The sequence below is a fragment of the Nannobrachium achirus genome, assembly GCF_963921795.1.
Source record: "Nannobrachium achirus genome assembly, chromosome: 23".
NCBI classification, from domain to species: domain Eukaryota; kingdom Metazoa; phylum Chordata; class Actinopteri; order Myctophiformes; family Myctophidae; genus Nannobrachium; species Nannobrachium achirus.
Window position 1 is genome coordinate 10,435,218 of NC_137830.1, and position 22,921 is coordinate 10,458,138.

At 43.6% G+C, this 22,921-nt stretch overlaps 1 protein-coding gene across 1 annotated transcript in view; it reads right to left on the reverse strand.

Annotated features, from left to right (window-relative positions):
• Nucleotides 1–432: 432 nt before the first annotated feature.
• The window catches only part of LOC308308747 (protein NLRC3-like), a gene marked incomplete at its 3' end in the record, with an annotated part of 25,668 nt that continues 3,179 nt past the window's right edge, over nucleotides 433–22,921 (reverse strand). Inside the window, exons 3-8 of the mRNA XM_080754200.1 lie at nucleotides 20,268–20,378; nucleotides 18,897–19,010; nucleotides 4,711–4,769; nucleotides 2,594–4,400; nucleotides 1,476–1,649; nucleotides 433–589 (exon numbers count right to left, since the gene is read on the reverse strand). Coding sequence (XP_080610326.1) covers nucleotides 433–589; nucleotides 1,476–1,649; nucleotides 2,594–4,400; nucleotides 4,711–4,769; nucleotides 18,897–19,010; nucleotides 20,268–20,378 — 2,422 coding nt within the window. The remainder of the gene's footprint in view (nucleotides 590–1,475; nucleotides 1,650–2,593; nucleotides 4,401–4,710; nucleotides 4,770–18,896; nucleotides 19,011–20,267; nucleotides 20,379–22,921) is intronic.

A 22,921-nucleotide genomic window follows, 5' to 3' on the forward strand; every position in this document is an offset into this window, starting at 1 on the left:
TAATTCATTCATCATTAGTATTATTGATTTATTTTCTTTCTTTTATGCATGTTTTCATGTTTACAGCACAGTATGTCATTTAAGCTCTGATATTCATGTCAGACATACTTTTACATGTCTAGAGTCTTGCTGTGCTGTTATCTCATCCTGGACTGAAAATCATTTTTGTGACATTTTTCAACTCTGGAAAATGACAGGATGAATGAGGACTAGTTCATCATCGTGTGGGCTCACATAATAAAAAAAGATGGAATTCTGAGGATTGTTGTGGTGGTCTTGTACATCTAAAGAAGGGATGGAAGGATGAGGATTGTTGTGGTGGTCTTGTACATTGGACGTTATGAGTGGTGAAGCCCCCTCCCACCTGGCCAACCAGTTCAACATTGTAAGGGAAACACTGCACTAACCAACATGGACACAGTCCAAGTCTACTCACTTCAGAGTCTCCAGTGCAGCAGAGAGCTTCTTCAGACCAGAGCCTCCTAAGTGGCTGAAGTTCAAGTCCAGCTGTTTCAGATGGGAGGGGTTGAAGGTCAGAGCTGAAGCCAGAGAAGAACAGCCTTCCTCTGTGAGCCCACAGCCTGACAGCCTGCAGAGAAATCCATATTTAACAAAGTGCTGTTGATGTTCAAGTAGAGATCCACACAGAGAGAAAACACACTCTTTATTTACCTCAGGATCTGCAGTCTACACTCTTCACTCTTCAGTAGAGCAGAGAGTTGGTCCAGTTGTGATTCCTGCAGGCAGTTGAAACTGATGTCCAATTCTCTCAAATGGGAAAGATTAGATCTGATAGCTGAGACCAGGATGTCAAATCCTGTCTGTGTGATGTTACAGCCAGCAAGTCTGTAATTAAAGATTACATATCTGGATTGATTATCAGAGTTTTGGAGGAGGGACCAAAGAGATGGAAAGAACAGGCAGGCAAGAATAATGTGAAGTAAATCATGGTCATCTTCCAACAGGAAGCTAACTGACAGGAAACAGGAAGCAGCAAGTTAACAACAGATGATCCAGCAAACTGACTGAGAGAGGACAAACAGAGAGACAGACAAGACAGACAAGACAGACAGACAGACAGACAGACAGACAGACAGACAGACAGACAGACAGACAGACAGACAGACAGACAGACAGACAGACAGACAGACAGACAGACAGACAAACAGACAGACAGACAGACAGACAGACAGTAGGGTAGTTGCCAGGTATACAGTAGTAGATGGTAATCACATATAGTTATTAATTAGTACATATAAACCAGTAAGACGCCTAAGGGTGAAAAAGCGACCTTGCCCTAAAGTCGCGCAGGACGTAATTCGCACGGGACGTAATTAATTTGTGAGCTTATAGATTGGCCATTTTCACTATATTTAGACAGTTCTGTTTTAATACATTTATTTTGGGGGAAATGTTCACAGCCATGCCCACTTTTCTCTAAATAATGCTAAATAATGTTGGTTAATTAATCTGACCTCAGTATCTCCAGTTCACAATGTGGACTCTTTAATCCAGCAGAGATGAGTTCCATGAATGAATCCTCCACGTCGTTATAACTGAGATCCAATTCTCTTAGATGTGAAGGATTGGAGCTGAGAGCTGAAGCCACATTTTCATAATCTGGCTTTTCGAGTCGACAGCCAACAAGTCTGTAAATGTAGAATATGTCAAAACAGAGACAAGACGCAAGTTAGATCAAGTACATGTTACTGAACGGCCGGTTTATTCCCGGCCCCGCGGTGCGAGGCGTTGTGTGCTTGTAGATCGGCTGTTTTCACTAGTTTAAATCATTTTTAAAATCATAAATACACAACAAATGCTTTTGGACATACAAGGTTTCCGCCCGATTACGACGAAATATACAGTATTTTCTGGACTATAAGGCGCACCTGACTATAAGGCGCACTGTCAATGAATGGTCTATTTTCAAACTGTTTTCATATATAAGGCGCACCTGACTATAAGGCGCACATAATAGACGCTACCGTTGCGTTATGCATCCAACAGATGGAGCTGTGCTAAAGGGAATGTCAATGTCAATGAATGATCCATATATAAGGCGCACTGGACTATAAGGCGCACTGTAGTTTTTTGAGAAAATTAAAGGCTTTTAAGTGCGCCTTATAGTCCGGAAAATACGGTAACTCATGTAATTGGCACACTGGCTTGTCACTTTATCACAAATCTTTGAGTATAGCAGCAGTGCTATAGAGAGAGAGATATCTCTCTATAGCGCAATGAGGGCCTCTCCAACTCTTTTTCCCGGGCTGAATCAGGTGCCCAGCATGTCCCTGCACGCACACACACACACACACACACACACACACACACACACACACACACACACACACACACACACACACACACACACACACACACACACACACACACACACACACACACACACACACACACACACACACACACACACACACACACACACACACACAAGGATCTATCCTTTATTTGCACAATACCACCAGACCTGATTATTATTGGATATTTTAAATTAACCATCATTTCTACTTATAGTGTAGGTATGATGGTAGATTAATTCTCTTCTAATAGGTTTTCTATGAACATGACTACTAACCGAGCCTTTCTGGTGTTCCTCACTGCTGGGACCAGTCTGGATTTCCCCCAGTCTGATGTTGTTCTGTATTTGTGAAGGTCCAACTCATCCAGGACCTCCTCTGACGTCAGCAGCAGGTGGGCCAGAGCTGAACACTGGCTCTCAGACAGTTTTGTCTTTGATCCGTCCCCTGACTCCAGGTACTGTTGGATCTCCTGATGCAGTGAGTGGTCGTTCATCTCCATCAAACAGTGGAGGATGTTGATACATCTGTCAGGAGAGAATCTTTGATGATTCATCTTCTTCAGGTTGTCAATGACTCTCTGGATGTTCTTTGGACTTTCGTCTGTCTGATCCAGAAGGCCTCCCAATAGACTCTGGTTGGACTGCAGTGAGAGGCCATGAAGGAACCGGAGAAAGAGGTCCAGGTGGCCATTCTTACTCTCCGAGGACTTTTCAAAAGCGCTCTTCAGGAAGTCATCCAAGGAACTGACCTCAACTCCCAGGAATGTCTTCAGTACCTTCATGTTCCTCTGTGTGTAACAGTGGAACAGGTAGACTGCAGCCAGAAATTCCTGGATGCTCAGATGAACAAAGCTGTAGACCTTTCTCTCAGATTGAACAGTCTCTTCTTTGAAGATCTCTGTGCACACTCCTGAGTACAGCGAGGCGTCTTTCACATCAAGACCACACTCTTCCAGGTCTTCTTGGTAGAACATCATGCTACCTTTGTCCAGATGTTCAAACGCCAGCCTGCCCAGCTTCAGAAGAACCTCCCTGTCAGCTTCCATTAGCTGCTGTTGATTCACATCATGACTCTCATGGTACTTCTTCCACTTCCTCTTGGTCTGTACCCACAGGAAGCTGCTGTACATCGCAGTCTGGGTCTTGGGCAGCTTTTCGGTCCCGTCTGTCTTCAACATGTCCTCCAGAACGGTAGCTGTGATCCAACAGAAGACTGGGATGTGACACATGATGTGGAGGCTCTTTGATGTCTTCAAGTGTGAGATGATTTTGCTGGCCATCTTCTCATCGCTGAATCTCTTCCTGAAGAACTCCTCCTTCTGGGGGTCTGTGAAGCCTCGTACTTCTGTCACCAGGTCAACATATGCAGGAGGGATCTGATTGGCTGCTGCAGGTCTGGTAGTTATCCAGAGGAGGGCTGAGGGGAGCAGATTCCCCTTGATGAGGTTTGTCAACAGCAAGTCCACTGATGATGTCACTGTGGCATCAGAGACGATGTCATTGATGTTGAAGACATCAGAATCAATGTCAATGTTCTTGAATTTCAGCCGAAACCTGCTTTCATCCAGACCATCAAAGATGAAGCCAACCTTCCAGACAGCGAGCTGCTCTGCTGTGACCTTCTTTAATTCTGGGTGGAAACGATGAATCAGTGAGAGAAGACTGTGCTGCTCATCTCTGACCAGGTTCAGCTCCCGGAATGAGAAGGGAACCAGGAGAATGACATCTTGATTTTCCAACCCCCTTGCCCAGTCCAGAGTGAACTTACGCACAGAGAAGGTTTTTCCAATGCCAGCGATGCCCTTGGTCAGAACTCTTCTTTTAGGTGTCTCTCTGCCAAGGAGGAGGGGCTTAAAGATGTCACAGCATTTGATTGGTTGGTCATGGAGGGTCTTCTTCTTGGAAGCTGTCTCAAGCTGCCAGACCTCATGTTGGTTATTAACTCCTTCACTCTCTCCCGCTGAGATGTAGAGCTCTGTGTAGATGCTGCTGAGGGAGGCCACTTCAGTGACATATGTCACACGATCAAGACGGTTCAAACCGACCTTATAAACCTTTAAATACTCCAGCGGACTGACACCTGCTATGAGAAGAGAATGAAGACATGTTTAACATGTTAAAGTTAATTTATAACTTTACATCGAATATACAATAGGTCTACCATTAAAACTATTTCTTATAACCGCCAAAAAATCTACAATTCGTAAAAAAATAGGGGGAAAAAAAGAAAAATATATGTATATCGTATATATATCTTATATGTTAATCATCGGCATTTGGACATTGATTTAGGAACACAATGTGGACATTTAGTCTGATGATATTTTCTGCTATTTAAATATTTCAGTAATCAATATGAAATGATAATTTGTCTAAAATGTGTCCAGTCTTACTTGGTTCACTTGTGGTTTGTCTGGATGTCCTCTGTTCAGGTGTGGTTCTGAGTCTCTCTCTGTGGAGAAGAACACAATATAATAGATAATAGATAGTTTAGTAACTTATTATTTAATTAACCACTTAAAACCTATGTACTTTGTCCTTCAATGAATAGCGCCGATACAAGCTCAGGAAATGCTGTGATGCCATTCATGCCATGAGCTTGTAGATCTGCTCTTTATTTCCATTCCAACATCAAACAAGAAGCAGAGTGTGTGAAGTGCCTTACAGACCAGGCCTTACAGACAAGGTGAATGGAGGACATTGGAGGTAGTGGTCTCACTCTACTGGATGTAAATAAAAATGTTACTGGGGGTGAGATCTGATTTATTTAACCACATCTGGGTGAACATTTAGACAAAATAGCAGATCTACAAGCTCATGACATGTAGATGTAGCAGGGACCTCCCACTGTATATTGTAAGAATATGTGGAGAATAACCTTTACCCTAGATTTCATAGATGGCTTCATAGAGTTGTTTGACATACATTATCATGTTTATTAATATGTTGGATTCATGTTAATGTTTTCAGACAGTGAACCCTTTTACAGTCATTGGCTCTGCTCTTTTTCCCTCTCACACCTACTCTCAGAAAATAGCAGATCTTCAAGCTCACGTTCCTCATCACACAAATAATTGGCGGACCCCTGTAGTAACTCTGAGGACCCCCTAGGGGTCCCGGACCCCCTGTTGAAGACCCCTGCTCTAAATACTTCATTGACCAGGATTCCTAGCTATACATGGTCACCTCCATTTCCCCTCTAAAAGGCCAAATACATATCATTTAGGGGTCCTCACCAAGTACATATCATTTAGGGGGTCCTCACCAAATAGATATAATTTAGGGGGTGCTCACCAAGTACATATCATTTAGGGGGTCCTCACCAAATAGATATCATTTAGGGGGTCCAAAAGGCCAAATACATATTATAGGGCATACATGGTAACTGGCAGCCCAGGGGCCACATGCGGCCCCCACCTTCACTTAATGCGGCCTGCAGATTAATATCGGAATACTGATATATTGTTTTCAGCTGTTACAATTCCAAACATGCAAACATGACCCACTTTAATTACTTCAGTTAACAGAAGAACATATAAATGCTTTTGAAATTAAATAACAATTTTACTTTTCAGGATTTAAAAAAAAAGAAAAAAAAAAGCAAAACTAGCAGATCTACAAGCTCATAAAGCGCCGCACTGCAAAGCGTTTGAGCTTGTAAAACAGCTAATTTTGTTAACTTTCACTGTATATGCATTGTGGCCCTCTGGACTGAGTCAAAAGTCATCAAAGTTGCCCTACCCTGATTTTTAGGGGGTCCAAAAGGCCAAATACATATAATTTAGGGGGTCCAAAAGGCCAGATACATATCATTTAGAACTAGAAGCAGTGCTCTTCCGAGCACAGGTCTCCACCAGGCCGTGTGTCCTGGTGGTGCTACTGTATAATAGGCCAATGTAAAAAGGGTGGCATATGTTCTTCACCATAGATCTTTCATGGAAATCGGACGCTGCATGCATGATTTGAAGCATTGTGTTCCAAAAATGTGTTTTGCTAGTCTACCTGCTGGTGGCGCTATAACAGGCCAATGTGAAAAAAGGTAGCATTTGTTCCTTGACCAAGTGGGAATATGTGTGGCAAGTTTAATCGCAAGCTGTGTTGATGTATTGAAGCATTTTGTTCAAAAACGGAGCAATCCTGCAAACTTTGGAAGCTAATATTAGCCAATCAGGATGGAATATGAAATATTATGTACTGTATGTACTGTGTACCGATTTGCGTGATTTTTGAATAAAATCTCAAGGAGTAATATCCAAAAATGTGTTTTACATAAGTCGGCCCAAAGGTGGCGCTATAAAAGGCTGATATAAAAAATGCAGGGCAAAGGTTTATTCTTAGCCTCTAGGGAGTGCGCTTACAAAGTTTGAAACTGATCGGTGGAGTTATAGGTAAAACCACAAATCGGCCTGTTATAGCGCCACCATGAGGCCGATTTAAAAAAAAATAAGTGGCATTTCTTCCTCGGCCTAGAGGGAACGTGTGTACGCGATTTCATGATAATTGCACTTTGCGTTTGGGATTTGAGGCATTTTGTTCAAAACGGCTCAATCCTACAAACTTTGGAAGCCAATCTTAGCCAATCCGGATGGAATATGCAAAATCGGACAGATCTGTGTCGATCACATGACTGTCGAGATACTGCCTACCGATTTGTAGGATTTTTGGACAAAATCTGTAAGTAGTGCACAGAAATGTGTTTCGCGAACATCGGCCACTAGGTGGCGCTAAAAAGGGCAGAGGTTCTAGATTGGCATCCAGGGAATGTGTGTGCTCACTTTGGCAGCGACCGGGCCAACGGCGACTGAGATTAGCTGCACACAAACTGCGAGGACACACGGACACACGGACACACGGACGGACGCACGGACGGACGGACGAAGGGGAAAACATACTCTCCCCCAAGCCTTCGGCTGGTGGAGACAATTATCATGTGAATAAAGAAGTCGCGATGCGACGCGAGCGATGCGACACGAGCGATGAAATCTAATTAAAACACATTTGTTTCTATGAGGACATCCTGACCTACCGCAAGCGACATAACGGCACGATGCGACGTCGTCCACCCCTCCTTTTTTGCTTGAAGAGTCTCTATTTGAGCAAGGTTTCGCTGCGATGTCCATAGAGGTAAATGGCCATATCCCACCCCCAAAAACCTTTTTATTATTATTTATTTATTTGATTGGTTTCGGCTACGTCGCAACGCAATGGCCGACACTCCTTATGTGGACAGTATTTCGTGGGGCAGTGCGGATGAGGTGTTAATGTTCTTATATCACCATAGACTAGAGGTAATAGTTGTTCATAGCCTTAATGTTCTGACATAGCCTGCTTCCAGACCATAGACCCCACCCACTCTCAGAGTGGACTCTTTCTCTGGTCTGGATATGAGTACATGAATCGGGCTTTATTTTCGGCCCGTCCAATGAGCACGGGGGGTGGGGGTGGGTCTAACGAATATCCAATCCGCGCAGCAGTTGAAACGATTCAAATGAAGTTCACACACACAGGCAGGCTGAGGAAGGCACACACACACGCACGCGCGCTGATTTCACCAAGCTGTTAATGTTGATTACATGTTTCACATTCACATACTGTGTGTGTGGAGGTCCAGGTTCACTGAAGACAGGAGGATGACCCATAGACCAGTCACTCTTCACAGACACACAGCTGGGTGTTGGAGACTCTGCTCTGTGGTCAACACTTCTGGAATCATAATAAATGTTTATACGGTTATCATTTGAATGAAAAGGTTAGTTTGTTCAAGATTCTTTATTGTTGCATCACATTATGAAAGCAGGGCTCATCTCCATGCTGGCTTGTGGTGGACATTTCTTTCAAAATTAAATTTTTGCCACCAACATACAAAATGATTGGACAATAATATTACCAGAAACACATAGAGAGCTAGCCCTGAATGACCATTAACAGGTCTGTGACTCTGAAGAGGGTACAAATGGAAAACCTGACACGGTTACAGTCAATGAAATAGATCAGAAAACAGAGCTTGTAGATCTGTTATTTTCTACAAAGAAAATGCACAAATCTTAAGTTAGGGGGGTTCCTGGTAAAACATCTTTTCCTGAACAGAGTGGAGTCAGAGTGTGCCAAGGTTGGCCAAGAAAACTTATGTGATCACCTATAACATGCTATCAGAACATCCATCACTGCTCTGAAGGAAGTCAAGGACTTCAAGTACCTGCAGGCTCATGGGTCAACTCAACCCAGCAAGATCTTAAAGTGAGGAAGTAATAGTCTAGTAGGAAAGGGGGGTCCACGCGCATAGGGTGCATTTTTCTTCGCCACCAATTTTTTCTTAATCCTTAAAGGGTATATTTTAAGAATCTGCCAGGTGCCAAGCTGAAATATCGTCCCAAGGGGTCCATTTTTAATGATTTATTGCACCTACCCATTCACTTACTATACAGGAAAAAAGACCCCCCTAAAAATCCACTTTAAGTAGCATGTGAGGGGTCTAACTAGGGGTTTTTCATGATTTGGAATCCATTGCAAGGGTTAGGGTTAGAAATTGGGCTAAAAATGGACGCCACAAAACTGAAAAGTGTTGTGGAATCGATTTTGTGGATTAACATGTGGAGGTCCAGGTTCACTGAAGACAGGAGGATTTCCCATAGACCAGTCACTCTTCACAGACACACAGCTGGGTGTTGGAGACTCTGCTCTGGGTTGAACACTTCTGGAATCATAATAAATATTTATACGGTTATCATGTGAATGAAAATGTCAGTTTATTAGTTTAGTATAACAGAGTGAAAGGTCTTTGGACGTTGAAGCAACAAAACATGCAGACAGTCAGTCTGTATAGTGCAGCTTCACCACTGAACAGCACATAGTGATTTGTAGCACTTCATTCACAAACTGTACTCATAGTAATTTATAATCTATAGTAATTTATAATCGATAGTAATTCATAATCTAACTATCGCCAGATCGTCACTTCCGGTGCACTGGTACAGGGGCAGCACCGACACAGTTTGTCATGTATGCCTTGTTTGTTTGTTTTTTGTCCGTGTGCCTAAGTTATGTTGTGAGTCGTTATATGTAAGGATGTTTAAGATGAGGGCCGTGGAAATCGCTCTGCTGATCCTGTGGATAAACTTCTGTGGATTATGCCTGAATGTGGAGCTTCGGAATCTACGCAACAGCGACACAAACAGCTGGCGTGGAGAGGCCTACAGGCTCGGCTATGTGTACAGCTAAAAGCCGAGAGGAGCTGCTGGCACTACGATCAGAGCCAAGAACAACGACCACAAGCCACGTCGACACCTACCGGTGTTGAATAACATCCCTGCGGAGTTGATCCGACAGCGGAGGAGGAAAAGAGGGAAGAAGAGAGGCAAAGAGAGTCACCTCAGGAGAAGGTCGACTCGCCCTCCACTCCCCTTTATCGTTCTGGCCAATGTACGAGCCATTCACAACAAAATCGGCACGATACGGACATATGCAAGGTACAGTCATGACTTTCGTGCAGCATCGCTATTTTGTTTCACTGAAACCTGGTTAAAGCCATCAAAACCAAACTCACTGTATTAAGTCCCTGTATTAAGTTAGGTTTCACTCTGGTCCTACTAGACAGAGGTGGAGGGGGCGGATACGGTGGCTTGTGTGTGTACATCAATGATCGCTGGTGTCGAGCCTTTACAATAAAAAACAGGATATTCGACGATCCCAACGTTGAAATCCTGGCTATGACTCTAAGACCTTTCTACCTGCCCTGTGAATTCGGCTGCATTCTGCTGTTTACTGCGTATGTGCCCCCAAAAGGGCCAGGACGTGCTGCACAAGCAGCGAAAACCATTGCTGACTGTGTGCATGGACTCCAGCTGCAGTACCCAGATGCACCAGCAATCGTGCTGGGAGACCTTAACCAGTGTTATTTGGACACTGTGCTGCCGGGGTTTGAACAATACGTCAAGGACGCGACCAGGAAAAATAATATTTTGGATAAGTGTTATGTAAACATTCCTAATGCTTATGTAGTCAAGGTTGGGCCACCTATAACGACCTCTGATCTGACAATGTTGTGTGTTTGAATCCAGTCTATAAGTCAAAGCTAAAGAGAGGAAAGCCGGAGAAGAAAGTAGTTAGGACATGGACTCATGAAAGCAAGGAAGAACTCAAAGCATGCCTGGACTGAATGCCCAACATCACTGACTTAGTTACAGCAGGGATGCGAGCACGACTCCAATTCATTTCAACATTGCTTAACTTCTTACCGGGTGCACGGTCGGGAAACGTATCTATACAAGGAATCTCAAAGAGAACACCAGCACTCTCGGACAAGTCCAATTAAGGCACTTTTTATTTAAGTTTAGTTGGTCAGGGCAAGCTGCAGAGCAGCAGAAACAAACGGACGCGTTTCGGCGTGTAGCCTTCTTCAGCGTTTGTATAGTGTGGGAAAAGACAGTGTCACATTTTATAATGTTTTTTACTATGGGATTGGAAAAAGTAGACGTGTACACGAAAAATATTCGTATCTGTATTGACTTTAGTAGTGATTTTGCTCTGTGTTATTTTGATATGCTCTGATTAATGTGTAGGATACCAAAGCCTCTCTCTGTTGCGATCCCCAACCTCTTTTAATTAATGGCTAATGAAATTATTAAGCTTGTCGACCTATACCTCTATACCTCTAATGGAACTGACTCAGATTCTTTGAATTTTTGACTGTGTATAATGAATTGTGATGTATTTCTTTAGACTAATACTATGTATGTTCTATTGTAATTTGCACTTGAATTAAGTGAGCTGGGATGTGTTGCTACACGGACATTGGAAAGGTGTCGCTCCTACGGACATTATAAAATGTGACACTGTCTTTTCCCACACTATACAAACGCTGAAGAAGGCTACACGCCGAAACGCGTCCGTTTGTTTCTGCTGCTTGCCCTGTTTCTGCAGCTTGCCCTGACCAACTAAACTTTAATAAAAAGTGCCTTAATTGGACTTGTCCGAGAGTGCTGGTGTTCTCTTTGAGATTCCTTGTATACAACATCACTGACTGACATCACGGAGGAAAACCATATATGGGCATAAATGGTTCAAACAGTCTGCCTGCTGACGTCACTGATATTAAACAGTGTCGCCACCATGGTAACAGCGCTGCATGCTGAAACAATGCCCAAATAATGACTGTTTGGTATTTTTTTACTCGTAAACATTGTAATTAGAAAAAAAATATCCGTAAAAAAAAGTAACAATTTTCTTTTTGGAAGCTGTGGTGATTAGAATGCCCCCCCCCCCCCCCCCCCCCCTCCCCCCCAAAAAAAGAGGGGGGGGGGGGGGCAGTGGCGGGCAAAGTACGAATGTCACTGTTGTGTGAGTTTTTTTGTTGTTGTTTTTTTTTGGCTGCTTCTCAATGAAAGAGCGGTTAGCTTTGCTCAAAAAAATGTATTGCAGTGATGTACTTCATTTCCCTACTGGCTTGAGCCCCCTTTGATGTCTATGTGTGTATCTGGAGGTCCAGATTGGGGTTTGATGGGTTAATTGATTGATTGAATAGTAATATGAATATTACAGTACAGGTAATTTAGTCAAAATGTTTCATTCTCACAGCATTGCAGTTACAGGAAGACAAAGAACAATGGATTGTAATGGATTGACATACTGTGTGTGTGGAGGTCCAGGTTCACTGAAGACAGGAGGATTTTCTTTAGACCGGTCACTCTTCACAGACACACAGCTTGGTGTTGGAGACTCTGCTCTGTGGTGAACACTTCTGGAATCATAATAAATGTTTATACGGTTAGCATGTGAATGAAAATGTCAGTTTATTAGTTAAAATAATACTATACTATAATCTATTGTAATTTATAATCGATAGTAATTCATAATCTAACTATCGTCAGATCGTCACTTCCGGTGCGCTGGTATAGGGGCAGCACCACGACACAGCTTGTCATGTATGCCTTGTTTGTTTGTTTTTTGTCCGTGTGCCTAAGTTATGTTGTGAGTCGTTATACTTTATGTAAGGATGTTTAAGATGAGGGCCGTGGAAATCGCTCTGCTGATCCTGTGGATAAACTTCTGTGGATTATGCCTGACTGTTGCATCACTGACTGACATCACGGAGGAAAACCATATATGGGCATAAATGGGTGAAACAGTCTGCAGTTTGCTACCATGCATAATAATAATGTCTGTCTGACATGATGAAATAAGTGACCACATTTGGAGATGAATGACATCACTGACTGACATCACTAAAGTGCCCAAATTTGGAGAAGACATCACAGACTGGCCTGGACACGGAACACCATAATGGGCATAAAAGAGCCAGACAGACAGAGATAAGAGATCTCCATATACTGTATGGGCATGAAAGGGACACAGACAGACAGTCAGACAGACAGACAGACAGACAGACAGACAGACGGATACAACGGGTATTGCACAACTGGATGTCAATGGTGGTTATTCTGCCCAACGGGCACCGGTCTGGGTTCTCCAACATTAGTTCTGAGACTCCTCATCCCTCATATACTGCACACCCCCGGGCACAGGACTAGTCAATAGTTATGTATAATCTATAGTCATTTATAATCTATAGATACACTATTGGACAGAGTGGACACACCGTTATTATACTATGTCTGACTATGTAGTAACTTGCACACGTAACCTTCACATCACATTCACATACTGTGTGTGTGGAGGTCCAGGTTCGCTGAAGACAGGAGGATTTCCCATAGACCAGTCACTCTTCACAGACACACAGCTGGGTGTTGGAGACTCTGCTCTGTGGTGAACACTTCTGGAATCATAATAAATGTTTATACGGTTATCATGTGAATGAAAAGGTTAGTTTGTTCAAGATTCTTTATAGTTGCATCACATTATGAAAGCAGGGCTCATCACCATGCTGGCTTGTGGTGGACATTTCTTTCAAAATTATTTTTTTGCCACCAACATACAAAATGATTGGACAATAATATTACCAGAAACACATAGAGAGCTAGCCCTGAATGACCATTAACAGGTCTGTGACTCTGAAGAAGGTACAAATGGAAAACCTGACACGGTTACAGTCAATGAAATAGATCAGAAAACAGAGCTTGTAGATCTGTTATTTTCTACAAAGAAAATGCACAAACCTTAAGTTAGGGGGGTTCCTGGTAAAACATCTTTTCCTGAACAGAGTGGAGTCAGAGTGTGCCAAGGTTGGCCAAGAAAACTAATGTGATCACCTATAACATGCTATCAGAACATCCATCACAACAACAGGAGGCACTGCTCTGAAGGAAGTCAAGGACTTCAAGTACCTGCAGGCTCATGGGTCAACTCAACCCAGGAAGATCTTAAAGTGAGGAAGTAATAGTCTAGTAGGAAAGGGGGGTCCACGCGCATAGGGTGGATTTTTCTTCGCCACCAGTTTTTTTCTTAATCCTTAAAGGGTATATTTTAAGAATCTGCCAGGTGCAAAGCTGAAATATCGTCCCAAGGGTTTCATTTTTAATGATTTATTGCACCTACCCATTCACTTACTATACAGGAAAAAAGACCCCCCTAAAAAATCTACTTCAAGTAGCATGTGAGGGGTCTAACTAGGGGTTTTTCATGATTTGGAATCCATTGCAAGGGTTAGTGTTAGAAATTGGGGCTAAAAATGGACGCCACAAAACTGAAAAGTGTTGTGGAATCGATTTTGTGGATTAACATACTGTGTGTGTGGAGGTCCAGGTTCACTGAAGACGGGAGGATTTCCCATAGACCAGTCACTCTTCACAGACACACAGCTGGGTGTTGGAGACTCTGCTCTGGGTTGAACACTTCTGGAATCATAATAAATGTTTATATGGTTATCATGTCAATGAAAATGTCAGTTTATTAGTTTAGTATAACAGAGTGAAAGGTCTTTGGACGTTGAAGCAAAAAAACATGCAGACGGTCAGTCTGTATAGTGCAGCTTCACTACTGAACAGCACATAGTGATTTGTAGCACTTCATTCACAAACTGTACACAGTCATTTATAATCTATAGTAATTTATAATCGATAGTAATTTATAAACTAACTATTAATTTACCGAATGTCTGCTGTCCGTCTGCCGTCTGTCCGCATGCTGATCACTGATTGCGACCGAAGGTTGCAGTATACCATGAGAAATGTCGCAGCTTGTCTCCGTCTGTCTGTCTGCCTGTTCAGTCAGTCCGTACACATTTTTACAGTCTATTGGTTCCCTTGTCACTGTGACATCACTCTGACATCATGCTCTGATGTCACTGTGATGTCAGGGGAACCACTCTTAACAGAATGGGTTTTGCTTCTCTGACCTCATGCTCTGGCTTGATGTCCCTTCTATGCCCATATTTGGTAATGCCCATGTATGGACATGTTCTGCCAATCTCAACAGATGAGATTGGGTATACATCACTGGCCAGATAGCCAAGAATTGACGCGACCTAGGAGGCGTCTTACTAAACAGTGTCTCCACCATGGTAACAGCTGCATGCTGATACAATGCCCAAATAATGTCTGTCTGACATGATGAAACACGTGACCAAATTTGGAGATGACTGATATCACTACAGTGCCCAATTTTGGAGATGACATCACAGACTGGCCTGGACACGGAACACCATATATGGGCATGAAAGAGACTATTACATTGTGAACAGTTACCGCCAGAGTCGGTAAGCGATATGAGAACTCTGGCGTAGTCTTATATTTTTCATTGGTGCATTCTTTTGCGCATGCGCAACAGCGCCAGTTTGATGGCCGAGAGGTACTATTGCTCATTTGAATTGAGCAATAGTACCTCCTGGCCACCAAAGGGGCGCTGTTGCGCAGCTGCAACAGCATTGTTTTCAAAGAAGAAATGCAGGAAGCCATGATGAAAAACAGAGCGGAGAGAAAAGGCACTCGGACATGGACTTGGTAAAAAGCATTTTTATTGAAAACAACGGACTGTTACATTGTGAAGAGTTTCCGCCAGAGTCGGTAAGCGATATGAGAACTCCGGCGCAGTCTTATATTTGTCATTGGTGCATGTGTCGAGCAACTAGAGTACATTTGGTGGAGCCTGCAGTGGTAGTGTATGAATAGTCGGTAAGACGCTCCCTTGCAGTCATCCCACGTCATAATGCGGAAGTCGCTGCAAGGAGCGTCTTAATGTAAGGCTAGAGAAATCCCTGCTCTGAGTATCTGACATCAGTGTGATGTCACCTGTTTATGCCCATATATGGAGATCCCTGCTCTGCGTATCTGGTTGCTATGGTAAACAGTTGGTTGCTAGGGTAAAAAAACATGGTTGCTATGGTAAACAGTTGGTTGCTAGGGTAAACAGTTGGTTGCTAGGGTAAAACCATGGTTGCTAAGGTGGTTGCTAACGTACACTAACAAACCAGCAACAACAGACTGTTGCCACAGCAACGTACACAAAGGTTTGTGTACACATGTGGTGTGATGTCATACTGATGCGGAGATATGAGCAGGGCAAAGGTGTGACGTGTGACGTGTGACGTGTGACCGACCGACCGACCGACGGACGGCCGGTGGAGGTTTTCATAGTAAACTGCTCCCTGACGGTCGCAATAACAGAGTGAAAGGTCTTTGGACGTTGAAGCAACAAAACATGCAGACGGTCAGTCTGTATAGTGCAGCTTCACTACTGAACAGCACATAGTGATTTGTAGCACTTCATTCACAAACTGTACACAGTCATTTATAATCTATAGTAATTTATAATCGATAGTAATTTATAAACTAACTATTAATTTACGGAATGTCTGTCTGTCCGTCTGCCGTCTGTCAGCATGCTGATCACTGATTGCGACCGAAGGTTGCAGTATACCATGAGAAATGTCGCAGCTTGTCTCCGTCTGTCTGTCTGCCTGTTCAGTCAGTCCGTACACATTTTTACAGTCTATTGGTTCCCTTGTCACTGTGACATCACTCTGACATCATGCTCTGATGTCACTGTGATGTCAGGGGAACCACTCTTAACAGAATGGGTTTTGCTTCTCTGACCTCATGCTCTGGCTTGATGTCCCTTCTATGCCTATATTTGGTAATGCCCATATATGGACATGGTCTGCCAATCTCAACAGATGAGATTGGGTATACATCACTGGCCAGATAGCCAAGAATTGACGCGACCTAGGAGGCGTCTTAATAGCACTAAACAGTGTCTCCACCATGGTAACAGCGCCACATGCTGAAACAATGCCCAAATAATGTCTGTCTGACATGATGAAACAAGTGACCACATTTGGAGATGACTGACATCACTACAGTGCCCAAATTTGGAGATGACATCACAGACTGGCCTGGACACGGAACACCATATATGGGCATGAAAGAGAGTCAGACAGACAGAGATAAGAGATCTCCATATACTGTATGGGCATGAAAGGGACACAGACAGTCAGACGGATACAATGGGTATTGCACAACTGGATGTCAATGGTGGTTATTCTGCCCCACGGGCACCGGTCTGGTTTCTCCAACATTAGTTCTGAGACTCCTCATCCCTCATATACTGCACACCCCCAGGCACAGGACTAGTCAATAGTTATGTATAATCTATAGTCATTTATAATCTATAGATAAACATTGGACAGAGTGGACACACCGTTATTATACCATGTCTGACTATGTAGTAACTTGCACACGTAACCTAGCATAATATTGTATAGGAAGATTCACATCACATTCACATACTGTGTGTGTGGAGGTCCAGGTTCACTGAAGACGGGAGGATTTCCCATAGACCAGTCACTCTTCACAGACACACAGCTGGGTGTTGGAGACTCTGCTCTGGGTTGAACACTTCTGGAATCATAATAAATGTTTATACGGCTATCATGTGAATGAAAAGGTTCGTTTGTTCAAGATTCTTTATAGTTGCATCACATTATGAAAGCAGGGCTCATCGCCATGCTGGCTTGTGGTGGACATTTCTTTAAAAATTAAATTTTTGCCACCAACATACAAAATGATTGGACAATAATATGACCAGAAACACATAGAGAGCTAGCCCTGAATGACCATTAACAGGTCTGTGACTCTGAAGAGGGTACAAATGGAAAACCTGACACGGTTACAGTCAATGAAATAGATCAGAAAACAGAGCTTGTAGATCTGTTATTTTCAACAAAGAAAATGCACAAATCTTAAGTTCCTGGTAAAACATCTTTTCCTGAACAGAGTGGAGTCAGAGTGTGCCAAGGTTGGCCAAGAAAACTTATGTGATCACCTTTAACATGCTATCAGAACATCCATCACAACAACAGGAGGCACTGCTCTGAAGGAAGTCAAGGACTTCAAGTACCTGCAGGCTCAGGGGTCAACTCAACCCAGGAAGATCTTAAAGTGAGGAAGTAATAGTCTAGTAGGAAAGGGGGGTCCACGCGCATAGGGTGGATTTTTCTTCGCCACCAGTTTTTTCTTAATCCTTACAGGGTATATTTTAAGAATCTGCCAGGTGCCAAGCTGAAATATCGTCCCAAGGGGTTAATTTTTAATGATTTATTGCACCTACCCATTCACTTACTATACAAGAAAAAAGACCCCCTAAAAAATCTACTTCAAGTAGCATGTGAGGGGTCCAACTAGGGGTTTTTCATGATTTGGAATCCATTGCAAGGGTTAGTGTTAGAAATTGGGCTAAAAATGGACGCCACAAAACTGAAAAGTGTTGTGGAATCGATTTTGTGGATTAACATACTGTGTGTGTGGAGGTCCAGGTTCACTGAAGACAGGAGGATGTCCCATAGACCAGTCACTCTTCATAGACACACAGCTGGGTGTTGGAGACTCTGCTCTGGGTTGAACACTTCTGGAATCATAATAAATGTTTATACGGTTATCATGTGAATGAAAATGTCAGTTTATTGGTTTAGTATAACAGAGTGAAAGGTCTTTGGACGTTGAAGCAACAAAACATGCAGACAGTCAGTCTGTATAGTGCAGCTTCACTACTGAACAGCACATAGTGATTTGTAGCACTTCATTCACAAACTGTACACAGTCATTTATAATCTATAGTAATTTATAATCGGCCCGCAGATTAATATCGGAATACTGATATATTGTTTTCAGCTGTTACAATTCCAAACATGCAAACATGACCCACTTTAATTACTTCAGTTAACAGAAGAACATATAAATGCTTTTGAAATTAAATAACAATTTAACTTTTCAGGATTAAAAAAAAAAGAAGAGAAAAAAAAAAAAAAAAACTAGCAGATCTACAAGCTCATAAAGCGCCGCACTGCAAAGCGTTTGAGCTTGTAGAACAGCTCATTTTGTTAACTTTCACTGATATGCATTGTGGCCCTCTGGACTGAGTCAAAAGTCATCAAAGTTGCCCAACCCTGATTTTTAGGGGGGTCCAAAAGGCCAAATACATATAATTTAGGGGGTCCAAAAGGCCAGATACATATCATTTAGGGGGTCCAAAGGGACAAATACATATCATTTAGGGGTCCTCGCCAATTCAATTTTATTAAAGTGCCAAATCACAACAAGTTTTCTCAATAGATCAGAGAGCCCATCTTGTCCCATCCTGACCAAGCAGTGGCAAAGCTCTTATAAGAGAGAGATGCTGTTCATTGACATACTGTGTGTGTGGAGGTCCAGGTTCATTACTGAAGTCAATCACTGCTCCTTTAGACCAGTCACTCTTCATGGACAGAAGGCTGGGTGTTGGAGACTCTGCTCTGGGGTGAACACTTCTAGAATAAGAAAAAGAATCCTCAATTATCATGTGAATGAAGAAGTCAGTTTATTGAAGCAATGTGAGCTCCACCAACCAGATTAATCAACGTTACCGGATCTTACGCTGTAGCATTGTGGGTAGTGAGGTTTTTTTAGTCTAACAGCTCATCTGCACTGACCACGCTGCGACGCGAGCGATGCGACGCGAGCTATGCGACGCAAGCGATGAAATCTAATTAAAATACATTTGTTTCAATGAGGACATCCTGACCTACCGCAAGCGACGTTGCGGCACGATGCGACGTCGTCCACCCCTCCTTTTTTGCTTGACGAGTCTCTATTTGAGCGAGGTTTCGCTGCGATGTCCATAGAGGTAAATGGCCATATCCCACCCCCAAAAAACGTTTCATTATTGTCTCCACCAGCCGAAGGCTGAGGGAGAGTATGTTTTCCCCTCCGTCCGTCCGTCCGTCCGTCCGTGCGTGCGTGCGTGCGTCCGTGCGTCCTCGCAGTTTGTGAGCAGCTAATCTCAGTCACCGTTGGCCCGATCGCTGCCAAACTGAGCACACACCCTCCCTGGGTGCCAATCTAGAACCTCTGCCCCACATTTTTCAAATCAGCCTCATGGTGGCGCTATAACAGGCCGATTTGTGTGGCCTGGTTGTTACCAGCTAATCTCCGGCGCCGTTGGCCCAATCGCTGCCAAACTGAGCACACACACTCCCTGGATGCTAATTCAGAACCTCTGCCCCACATTTTTTAAATCAGCCTCATGGTGGCGCTATAACAGGCCGATTTGTGTGGCCTGGTGGAGACCTGTGCTCGGAAGAGCACTGCTTCTAGTTATTTATTTATTTGATTGGTTTCGGCTACGTCGCAACGCAATGGCCGACGCTCCATATGTGGACAGTATTTCGTGGGGCAGTGCGGATGAGGTGTTAATATTCTTATATCACCATAGACTAGAGGTAATAGTTGTTCATAGTCTTAATGTTCTGACATAGCCTGCTTCCAGACCATAGACCCCGCCCACTCTCAGAGTGGACTCTTTCTCTGGTCTGGAGCTGAGTACATGAATCGGGGTTTATTTTTGGCCCGTCCAATGAGCGCGGGGGGTGGGGGTGGGTCTAACGAATATCCAATCCGCGCAGCAGTTGAAACGATTCAAATGAAGTTCACACACACAGGCAGGCTGAGGAAGGGACACACACACGCACGCGCGCGCTGATTTCACCAAGCTGTTAATGTTGATTACATGTTTCACATTCACATACTGTGTGTGTGGAGGTCCAGGTTCACTGAAGACAGGAGGATGACCCATAGACCAGTCACTCTTCATAGACACACAGCTGGGTGTTGGAGACTCTGCTCTGTGGTCAACACTTCTGGAATCATAATAAATGTTTATACGGTTATCATGTGAATGAAAAGGTTAGTTTGTTCAAGATTCTTTATTGTTGCATCACATTATGAAAGCAGGGCTCATCTCCATGCTGGCTTGTGGTGGACATTTCTTTCAAAATCCCATGTTTGCCACCAACATTCAAAATGAGTGGACAATAATATGACCAGAAACACATAGAGAGCTAGCCCTGAATGACCATTAACGCTTCCAGTGCCAGCCCCTAGAGGGCACCAAAGAATGCCAGGGTTTGTCCCATAGGCGAGCGCATTAGCATCCGGGGACTCACGTTGCAGTGACACGCGTGCTCACGTTCGTGCACGTCATGGAAAGGTCCCGGATGAAAAGGGCTACAAAATAGCTATTAGCATTTTCTCATTTTAAAGATCATTTTTCGGCGATTTCGCCGTAGTTAAACCAAGCGCCGCCTCCCTAAAAACACAATCCAGAGATATGGACCTTCAAAGATGTGGTTTTTCATTGGATTCGGCGGCGATTCACGGCGATGTTACTCGCTAACGGCCGGCCGGGGGGTGGCCGGATCTCGGCCACTGGATTGAAAATTTAGGCCCAGGCTTCAGAAGGCCTCGGATCATTTTATTCATTTCATTAAAAAAGCCGAACCTGTTCGGGATAGGCACACTGGACTACGTTCCGGAAGCGGCGCTGAACATTCGGTGAACATTGGGGGGCTCAAAAATGTATTTTAAACCATTTTTAATGGAATATATCGTCGGACCATGTAAAATGGCTCGCTGGCTAGCGTAGGACGAGCCAGGACCACCCACGGCTCTACAAGCAGCTCAGGGTAAGTAAAAAAAAAAAAAAAAATTGTATTGGATTGAAATAAAGCCGAACATGTTCGGGATAGGCACTGTATGTGTTAACAGGTCTGTGACTCTGAAGAGGGTACAAATGGAAAACCTGACACAGTTACAGTCAATGAAATAGATCAGAAAACAGAGCTTGTAGATCTGTTAATTTCTCCAAAGAAAATGCACAAATCTTAAGTTAGGGGGGTTCCTGGTAAAACATCTTTTCCTGAACAGAGTGGAGTCAGAGTGTGCCAAGGTTGGCCAAGAAAACGTATGTGATCACCTTTAACATGCTATCAGAACATCCATCACTGCTCTGAAGGAAGTCAAGGACTTCAAGTACCTGCAGGCTCATGGGTCAACTCAACCCAGGAAGATCTTAAAGTGAGGAAGTAATAGTCTAGTAGGAAAGGGGGGTCCATGCGCATAGGGTGGATTTTTCTTTGCCACCAGTTTTTTCTTAATCCTTAAAGGGTATATTTTAAGATTCTGCCAGGTGCCAAGCTGAAATATCGTCCCAAGGGGTTCATTTTTAATGATTTATTGCACCTACCCATTCACTTACTATACAGGAAAAAGACCCCCCTAAAAAATCTACTTTAAGTAGCATGTGAGGGGTCTAACTAGGGGTTCTTCATGATTTGGAATCCATTGCAAGGGTTAGGGTTAGAAATTGGGCTAGAAATGGACGCCACAAAACTGAAAAGTGTTGTGGAATCGATTTTGTGGATTAACATACTGTGTGTGTGGAGGTCCAGGTTCACTGAAGACAGGAGGATGTCCCATAGACCAGTCACTCTTCATAGACACACAGCTGGGTGTTGGAGACTCTGCTCTGGGTTGAACACTTCTGGAATCATAATAAATGTTTATACGGTTAGGGGTGGCTCGGTATCAACATTTTGTTATCGCGGTTACCGTCCTCCCATTTACCGCCGGTATTGCGGTAATTACCGCACCCCCGTATCTATTAATTAAGGTTCGGCGATAAGACAAAATATTCCTATCATCTGCCCAAAATTCGTCTCTCCACGGTCCTATAAGCCCGACTGCTCGAGTTCCCCGTACAGCACAGTGGGTCTGGCTTTTGAAAGTAGCAGATCTACAAGCTCACGCGTTGCGAACGCGACGCGTTCTGAGCTTGTAGATCTTTGCAGTGTCGGGTTACTATAGTAACGTAGGCTACAGAGGCGTCAATTGGGTATGGCAAGCTATGGCACCTGCCATACCTAGGCTACAGGGGGAAATAATAAAATGTACTTTCATCGTGCCTGTTGCTAAGGTATGGCAACATGACTGGTGTCTGTCATGTTGCCATACCTTAGCTTTTTCTGAACTGACGCCACTGGTAGGCTACTGGGGCTTCACTGCACGCTGTTTGTGAACAAACCAGATGAGACGGGTATAGTGATTGTGTACGGTCTGTGATTATGCAAACTCACGTCTCAAATCGCATTGATTCATTGAGTGGTGATATAAACATAGTAAACAGGTTTTAGTTACCAGACAACGACGGGCACACGCGCTATACTGTAAAAGTACTCACTAGCGCTGGTTTCATTTTCGGTTTTAGTCCTCGCGTCGCGCTCCGCCCGTATGAATAAAAAAGAAACGGCCACGAGGTATGTATAAACATACTTGTGTGAGTTGTGTCGTGTGGATTATGGAGAAAGTTTAACGCTGCTGACCGAGGCTACTGCACTGCTCCAGT